Here is a 10,049-nt window from a genome sequence, read left to right as displayed (position 1 = left end):
CAATATAAAACAGAGGACAATCTCCTTAGCGATTATATATATATATATATATATATATATATATATATGTATATATTGTGAAATAATACCCTCGGGCCTATAAACATTATTCTTCTTGCAATAGGGCAAAATAACGTTTCTTGGCAGCCCTGTCATGTGTAATAACAGTTGATTTCACTCAAAGCTGCAATTATAAATAAAAGAATTCTCAGTTCTAATCATTCTCTTAATAAGATGAGTATACCGAAAGAACTTCTAAATTTGAGACTATAATTTTAGCGCCTAAAAAAAAAATTTCTTAAAATAAAAATTTTATTTATTTATTATTTTTTTCAAATTATAAAATTAATAAATTATTCCACTGTAAAAAAAAAAATTAAATAATATATAAGAGCTTTTTTAAAGTAAAAGTAAAAATTTTGTCTGATCATAATAAACATTTTCTATACTTGCAATTTTCGAACTAAATTGATTGTACTATTAAATAAATAATAAATAAATATTAATAAAAATTTTAAAACGTGAATAAATTTAATTTTTGATTCAACAATTTCCGAAATAAATAAATAAACAAGAAATGCAAAAAATTAATTTATTAATAACAAATAATTAATATTATACTAATATAATAGAAAAAAATCTTGTAACGAAGATAAATTTGTTTAACATATGTGAGAAACGTATATAAATTAACAATAAAATTCCCATCATGTGAATATAATTTTTTTTTTTTTTTATTTTTCTTATGTTGATGGAAATTTATAATTTAAGAGCAAAAAAATAATGAATTCAATGGAATTATATAGTCTATAACAAACTAAAAGGTGACAGTTCTAATATACTATATAAACCACGCCCCTCTAATACATAGTGCACCTAAAGTGCAACAAAATCCACTCTATTCTCTGTACATATAAGATCGAATATGGCAATACAATTTGTGGTATAAATACTCTGGGATACGCTTTAACTGAGTAACAATTCAAACGACTACCCCCTTACACTCAACAGAGTCATTCTGATAAAACACAAAATGTTCAAGGTAAATTTTTCTAAAAATTTTCCCCCTTTTTTTTTGCAAAACAAATTTTTGTCCCTTTTTTTCAAAAAAAAAAAAAAAAAAAAAATTTACATCAAAAATTGACATCGAAAATTTTATGGTAGAATAAAAATTTTTCTAAAATGAAAAATTATTTTTATTGTTATATAAAAATAATAATATTATTATAGTAATATAATAATAATTATATTCTATCATATTATAATTAATGATAATAATAATTATAATAATAAAATAATAACTATATATACAATTTAGATAAATTAAAATTATATAAAATTATATTCTTCTATTTCGTAAAAAGAAAATTTTTTTTCCTCACTAAAAAGTGTATAAGTGCATTAGTGAAATCAGTGAATAATAGTGAATTTTTGTGTGAATAAATAATTAAACAGTGATTAATCATTAATAGTTTTTGAATTTTTAAAAATTTCAATTTTTAATAAAACATTTTTTTTTTTTATATGAAAGCAAAAGAAACTGGATATAACATACTTTTTTTGAATTGAAAACCAAATCAATGAGATAAATTTAATTTAAAAAAAAAATATATATATCTGCGACACCGGATAAAAATAAAGATTCGATTAAGAAAAATTATATTTAAATTTAAAAATGAATGCCTATTAAATTAAAATTTTTAAGGAAACTTTTCTCAATAATTTTTAAGGGATCTAAAAGTGATAAAATACAATTTGCTCTCAATCTGTCTTTTTTTAATAGCAGTGGACGAAAATAGATTATTTTATTACATATATATAATCAATACCAAAAAACCAATTAATCAATAATTCATTAAATATTCAGTTACTTTAAAAATACACATTTAACTGATTTATTTTGTTTTTTCTCATCTTGTATATCAATTAACAAAAATAAATTGTTAAACAAATTTGTTTTTAATTAAACCAATTTGTTGATTTTTTTTCTTATTTGTTTCAGTATTATTTATATCAAATAATTCAATTTTCATTTGGCTAAATATAAATTTATTAGTTAATTAATATTGTTAAATAAAATGATTTAATATAATTTTTATTTAACTGAATATTCATTTATTTATTACCTAAATTAATATTATTTAATTAAATTATTTAATGTAATTTTTATTTAGACAAATACATAATTTCCTTTACATAATTTTTATAATCCAATTTTTAGGTGTCATAATTTCAATTTCAAAGAATATTTATTCTGTCCAAATTTTTATTTAGCCAAATTTTTTATTGACAAATTCTTCAAAATATAGTAATTTTCATTTAATCGAAATTTTATTTGGCCAAAAAAAAAACATTTTTCATAAGAATTTTATTGAGAATTTGAAAATTCGGCTAAATAAAAGTTTTTGTTAAACGAAAACTCTGCTATAAATTAAAAAATTTACTGAAATAACAATTTGGTTAAATAAAAAATTCTGTTAAATGCCAATTCGGTTAAATAAAAATTCTATTAATGCCAATTCGGTTAAATAAAAATTTTGCTAATTGTAAATTTCACTAAAGCAATAATTAATTTAAATAAAAATTCGAAAATATTTTTTAAATGAAAATAAATATTTAAAATTTTCTCTTAAAAAATGTTTTTAATTATAAAAGTTAAAAAATAAAATTAATGAAAAAAAAACAATTTTACAAACTGAAAAAAACTTATTTATTTATTTTTTTTTTATTCTCAACAGATACTTGTCATTGCGAGTTTACTCGCATTATCAAGTGGATATTTGAATCATGGACCAACAATAATAAATCCACCAAATTATGGATTATATCCAGGAGGATATCAAGTTCGTGAACATGGATTAGGAATAAATGATGGCAATTATTTGTCATCACATAATCCTGGATTAATTCCAATACATGGAAGACCTCTAATACCAGCAATTCAACCATTGGGTCATACTGGTTATGCCTATGCACCTGCTGCAAAAAATCATTTATCATCATCAGCAGTTGCCGTTGTTCCACGAATTCAACATCAGGCGTATACTGGTCAAATTGGACATTTAGGTCATTTAGGACAAGTGGGACATTTGGGTCAAATTGGTCAAATTGGTCATTTTGGTCAAGTTGGTCATTTAGGTCAAATTGGTCATTTGGGTCATGTTGGTCATTTAGGTCATAGTGGTCATTTAGGTCAAATTGGTCATTTAGGTTATCAACAACATGGTGGTCAGGGAAATTTTGTTGTTCCACCTAGTGTCACTTTTTCACAAAATGCTCCACAAAAAATTGCGCCTATTTCACCTGTTTCTAATTCCATTCGAATTCCTTATTCATTTCCTGTAATTAATGCCCCCCAACCACTTTCCCAAGGTGTTGACCATTCAATTTCGGCTCACGCTCACGGATGGTAATTTTAATGTGAAGAATCTTGAAAAAAAAAAAAAATTTCTTAATCACACTCTTCATTATAAATTATTTTTTTTTTTTATTATTCATTTTTTCCTCGTCATTTTCAATTTAATTTACCCCCCCCCCCTCTTCGAATTCGGCCAGTAGAATATTCTGGATTATTGGAATTATATTATTAAATATTATTAATAAATTATTTTTTTATAATTAATTATATTATATAATTAATTGTATTTTATAATTAATTATATTATATAATTATTGGAACAGAAATATTAAAAAACAAAATTTACTTTTTATATTTTTCTTTTCTAAATTCGAATTTTAAATACAAATTTGAAGAATTAAAGAAAAACTAACATTACTTCTCATATAATTTTTAAAAAAAATTTTAATTATCGAAAATCATTGTAGGTGTAATTCTATCTTATCTTCAATCAAGAATTTTTTTTTTCTAATCAAAATTTCTTCATGTCACGATTTTTAATATATATCAGTAAAATGTTAATTATATTTTACTTTTTATATATATTGATTATGTATAATTATATATCATTTTTTATATATAATATAATATTATAGTATCCTTGAGAAAATAAATTATACTGCATTTTTGAATTTTTTCATCAATTTAAAATTTAAGTCATTTTTTTATAATCATTTTTTTTAAATCCTTTTTTAAAATTATTTTTTAAAACCATTTTTTTTAAAATCATAATTTTTGTAATATTTATGTTTTTATTTTTGAAGAAAAAAAATTTTTTGCAGCAAAAATATATAAAAAATAAAATAAAGAGAAAAATGTGCATAAACCTGAAAAAGTGTACTTTCATTGCTGAGAGATGGAGTCAATTATGACTTAAATCATTCTTGCGTCATTGGAGATCTCGTAAACGTCGGCATTGTATCACTATAGGGCTATAAGCCTCAGGCTCTCCTTCCGATATAGCAGGCGTGGTCCAGCCAAGTGTTCCAATTTCAAAGATGAAAGTGACGATTAAAAACGAAAAAAAAAAAAATTAATTAATCCTATGTATTGTTCTATGTGACACATGTCATTCATTCAGGCGAAAATACTCTATAAAGTTCTTTTAAACTTTTCCTTTTTTTTTCTTCTTATACAGAAAAACTCCTTTTTTTATGATAACTAATTAAATAATAATTGACTTATCAAATCATAATTTTGCTTCAATACATTTTTTTTTTATTGTGGTATTTATATCATATATTATAAAATAAAATTTATTGTATATCAATTTATTCTTATATTAAGAGTATCGATAAAATTATAATTAAAAATTTATGCACAAAATAAATAAATATTTTAATTGTATAAAAATAAATATATAAATTTTATATTCAAAAAATTCTCTAATGCGAATTAAATTTTTATTTTAAAATATTTCTTGTTTTTCAATGGTGTTTTTTTTTTTCTTAACAATAATGAAGATATATTTTCGAGATATATAAAAAATTCTGCAAACTATTTTTAACGACCTTCGACACAGAAAAAAGGGACTCTCAGTTACCTTGTTTTATGCTGAAATTGCGAAATTTCCAACAGAATAAATCCCCAGTGAGATCGGAATCTGAATTTTGATTTTTTTTTCCAAGATCAAAAATAAATTCAAAATTTATTTATATTTATTTCAAAATAGGGATTTAAAATATATTATTTAAAATTTACAATAAATTTAAAAATCGCGAAACTTTTAATAAAATTTTTTATTAATTATTAAATTTCATCTATAACTATTTGCAATTTTTTTTCTTTTGCAAAAAATTTTGTTTCAAAATAAAATATATATATATATATATATATATATATATATATATATATAAAATGTGATTTAAAATATTTTAATATTTGAAAAAATATAATAAAAATTGATGAGCTTATTTTTAAATTTCTTTTCAGAATATAAATAAAATAACTTAATTTTTAATAATTTGATGAAAATTTAAATAAAATCTCTCTTTTTCTTCTTAAGATATGAAAAATAATAAATATATTAACTTCAAAATGAAGTATCAATGAAATGATGATTATTACTTTTATGTAACGTGAATGACCTTTCTCGTTTCGTGTGAGAACATTCAACTTCTGAACTTTGAATATTATATATAATAATATCGAAAAATTCGTAACTTTAATTATTTATCTTTATCTGATAATTATAAAAATTATAGATATACAATTTTTTTATTTCTACTTCCTTTTCCTTTTTTTCTCTTCATTTCTATTTTATTTTTTTTTTGCACACTTTCTTTTATTGTAATATCAAATCCTTTCTTCTTTTATTTCAATTTTTTTTAAATTTCCATCTCACCTAATTTTTTACGCTTTTAGATTCAATCTCAAATATATAATAAGATTTCAAATTTTTTTACTGTTTTTAAAATAATTGTGTTATAAATTTTTTTTTTTTTTGTCTAATTTTAAGACTTTTTTTTTCTTCGCATGAATTGCGTCACAATTAACAAAATAGATTTCGAATTAGTTCCGTAAGAAAGTTTCTGAAGAAAGTAAAGTACTGCTAAGGTATATAAAAGGGCTTTCATTTCAATAAAGAAAGTAGTTCAATTTCTTCTCTTATCTGGGAATATATTCCATCCACTGTCATGGAATTCAAGGTAGAAATATATTTTTAAATAAATTTTTTCTTGTAGAAAATTTTATTAATAATTAATTTTTCATATAATTTATAATTTTTTTTTTTAAACTAATTTTTCAAATTGTTATAATTAAAAAAAAAAATTATCTATTTTTTCAGTTAATCGTCCTTTTCACAGTCTTCTTAGTGGCTAGTGGAACAACTCAAAATTTAAATAATAAAAATAATAATCGATCAACAATAAAATCAAATAGAAATTCTTCTAACAGAGGCAACAATCGATTTCAAAATAGACCAAATTTTCGAATAATTATACCGGAAACAGTAACAACACAACGAACAAGATCAACAACAGTGCAAATTTCAAGTACAACTCCAAATTCCATAACTTCAAAAAATGGTGAAAATTATCGTTTATTACCAATAAATTATCAGACAGAACAATATCGAGGACCAAATTTTCAAACTCAAAATCACAAAGAAAAATATCAAACTCCAAATTATCAACCTATTGACGAATCTCAAAATATTTATCAAACTCAAAATTTTCAACAAAACACATATCCGACTTCAAATTCAAACTCAAATAAATATCAAACATTAAATACCGAATTGAAAATAAATCCAATTGAAAATTTTGATATGAAAAATTATCAAACATCAAATTTTGATTCAAAAATAAATAAATCACAAAATTTTGCATTAAAAAATTATCCCAACATTCAAAATTCAGAGTTGAATAATTATCAAAATCAAAATTCTGATCTTAATAGTTATCAAACACAAAATTTTGAATTCAAAATTTATCGAAATTCTGATTTGAAAATTAAACCACAAAATTTGGGATTAAAAAATTATCAAACACAAAATTCTGATATAAAAAATTATTACAATAAAGAATTGAATAATTTTCAAAATTCTCAATTAAATAATGATCAAATACAAAATTCTGATACAAAAAATTATCACAATAAAGAATTGAATAATTATCAAAATTTAAATAATTATCAAAATTCTGGATTAAATAATTATCAAACACAAAATTTTGACAATAATAATAATTATCAAATTCAAAATTCCGATACAAAAAATTATCAAAATACAAATTTGAAAAATTATCAAACATCTGTACCACAAAATTATCATCATAAACAAAACAAAAATATTCAATTGTCCAATGTTTATAATGAATCACGTGACATAAATTATTATCAACCAACGAATTATCATAAACATGGAAATAATAATAATAATTATCAAACGAAAAATTATCAAAATCCAAATTTATATTATTTTGAAAATAATAAATCAACATTGCCAATTAATTATGTAACAGAACCAAGTGTCGCGCAATCAGTGAAATACAATAATAATAATAATAATAATTCGAAAAAAAATAATGTGAAATCAGTGATTATTTCCAATAATCAACGTGTTCCATCGGAAACTGTTAATTTTGGATCAATTTCTCCAGTTGCTTCACAAATGTCTTACAAAATTGTTCCGGTAACACAAAAACCACTTTTAAAAATTGTCAAAAAAATCGCCTACTCACCGGCAAATGAAGTTTCACACGTTACATTCACAAGTGCAAATGGAAAAATTCTATACAAATGGTAATTGCCGCTAATTAATTATATTGTAATTTTATATTTTTTTGTATATTTTTTCTTTATTTTAATTCTAATTTTAATTTACTTTATTTTTATTAAGTAAATTAATTTATAATTATTAATTAATAATTTATAGTTGGTTAATAATTAAGTGATTATTAATTAATAAATTTAATTAATAATTATTTAATTATAAAAATTATTATATTGTAAGAAAAGTCCCAACGCTACGGATGTGTTTTGTATATTTTGTACTTTTGTAAATAAATTTTTTATTATCATTAAATTTTGCAAATTTTTTTTCACATTTAATTTATTTAAATTAATATAATGTTCATGTATTTATTTAATAAATATACAAGTGAATTTTTGTATGTTTGTAATTGCCCTCAATTCAGGTCAAGATTAAAATCAAGAGAGGCGTATATGTGTGTGTGTTTTGAAATCACCCATTAATTTTTTTTTTTAGTGATTTAACAATTTTACAGTTATATAACATTTAACATTTAGCATCAAAATGTCTTATTTGTTATTAATTTTCTTTTTTTTTACCTTAGTTTTTCACTGGAAAATCTCTATTTAAAATAATTAAAATAAGATACTAATTATTGTAATTAAAATAATTCGTTTGCAATTATGATACATTCACTTCTTCATATAAAAAAATTTTCAAGAATCATTATTAGTTATGTAACAATAATTCTAATATTAATATATGGGTAACGAAAAAAAGATTATTTAATATAAATTATTTTTTTTTTAATTTTATTTAATTATTTAAAAATTAAAAAATTATAACAAAATTAATTAATAAAAATGTAATAAATTTTTTAAAATTTGTAATTAAAAATTCCTTTTTTTTTAAAATAGGAATTATTATAACTTTTAGAAATTATTTAAAAAGAGGGTAAAAGGGGCTATTAATTGTTTTTATCGTGGGTATTATAAATTTTGGGCGTGGATATTTTATCTTTTGCTGGTATAAGTACCATTCTCTGGAATCTCCCACAGATTCAATATCTGGTTCAAGGTTGGATCAAATTATCCGATTTCTTGGGCCGGGAAGGAACTTACAATCGGTTCTTGTATTGCGAGTCATATGTAATGTTTTATTTTTATTTCTTTTTTTTTTTTATCAGCGAAAGTTTCACGATATATTGGGTGTACCCGCCCCGGGCTTTTTAGCAAGACCCCACCCTTTTGGTCCCAACTTTTGGCGTGGTATAAAAGAATTCGAATTTAACAAGATCAACATAGTCAGGAACTTCCAAGTCCAGATCAAACATATTCAAACATGTTCGCCAAGGTGGGTTTTTCAAATTTCACATTCAGTTGAAAAAAATATTTCTTTTTTTTTTGCTAATAATATATCATTTTTTATAAAAATTATTTATTTTTATTATTAATTTATTATTATTATATTTATATTAATATAATTACAATTTTCTAGTTGAAAACACTTTTTTATAGAATATATAGTAAAATAATTTTTATACTGCAGTGGAACCTTGATTACATATACGAAAGTCAAAGAAAAAAATTTATCAAGTTTCTACTGTATTAATAATTATTTGTTCTAATATTCAAGTTTTTCGTAAAATATGTTCAATTACCCTTTTTTTATGCTTGCTAATTTTCGGAAAAAAAAATTTTATATCAAGGTTTCACTGTATTTCCATTTTTTTTTTTTATTTTATACAATTTTATTTGAATCACAAATTAAAATAAAAAAAAAGCATAAGTAATTTTTCAAAATTCATTTCTATTTATTTATTTTAATTATTAAAAAAAAATCTTTTTAAAAATAATTTTTCTTCAATTTTTGTTTCGCTTTTCAGATCGCAATTGTCGCCTGCTTTTTGGCAGTAGCCAACGCTGGATTCGTTCAATATCAACCGGCAGCGTTGACAGCGACTCAGGATAATATTTTACGAAGCCCAGGAAATTTAGCTCAAATTTCAACTCAAAGTAAAACAATTCAAACACCATTTTCAAGTAGCAGCAAATCTGATATTCGCGTAAGCAATCCAGCTTATGTTGCTCACACTGCACCAGTTTATGCTGCTGCACCAATTGCCCAGACATACGCCGCTGCTGCTCCAATTGCCCATACATACGCCGCTGCTGCTCCAGTTGCTCATACCTACACCGCTGCTGCTCCAGTTGCCCATGCTGCACCCGCTAGTCTTCTTGGTGTTGCCTACAGTCCAGCTGTTGCCGTTTCTCACATGTCCTACAGCAGTCCAATTGGTGTCTACAGTTGGTGATTTTTTTTTTTTCAAAAAATATTTTCAATCAGTTCAAAAAATGGTAAAAAAAAAAAAAACTCCCCCGTATAATAAATTGTAAATAAAATATGATAAAATTAAACAAGCTTATTTGACTATAACATTTTTTTATTATTTATCGA

General features: G+C 22.3%; 2 protein-coding genes across 2 annotated transcripts; both read left to right on the top strand.

Moving 5' to 3' along the window:
• The first annotated feature begins 926 nt into the window (after positions 1-926).
• Positions 927-4,511, top strand: LOC127285444 (uncharacterized protein C10orf62 homolog). The gene is made up of 2 exons (XM_051311458.1): positions 927-1,042; positions 2,739-4,511. Exons 1-2 carry the CDS (start codon positions 1,034-1,036, stop codon positions 3,411-3,413), a joined length of 684 nt encoding a protein of 227 aa, XP_051167415.1. The 5' UTR covers positions 927-1,033; the 3' UTR covers positions 3,414-4,511.
• A 4,306-nt stretch (positions 4,512-8,817) lies between these two features.
• Positions 8,818-10,028, top strand: LOC127285445 (pupal cuticle protein C1B-like). The gene is made up of 2 exons (XM_051311459.1): positions 8,818-8,945; positions 9,478-10,028. Exons 1-2 carry the CDS (start codon positions 8,934-8,936, stop codon positions 9,904-9,906), a joined length of 441 nt encoding a protein of 146 aa, XP_051167416.1. The 5' UTR covers positions 8,818-8,933; the 3' UTR covers positions 9,907-10,028.
• The last annotated feature ends 21 nt before the right edge of the window (positions 10,029-10,049 follow it).

This window comes from Leptopilina boulardi, unplaced genomic scaffold, assembly GCF_019393585.1.
Source record: "Leptopilina boulardi isolate dan_hultmark-lab unplaced genomic scaffold, ZJU_Lbou_2.1 LbouV2_333, whole genome shotgun sequence".
Classification (NCBI taxonomy): Eukaryota; Metazoa; Arthropoda; class Insecta; order Hymenoptera; family Figitidae; genus Leptopilina; species Leptopilina boulardi.
This window is presented reverse-complemented; position numbering and strand designations above follow the sequence as displayed.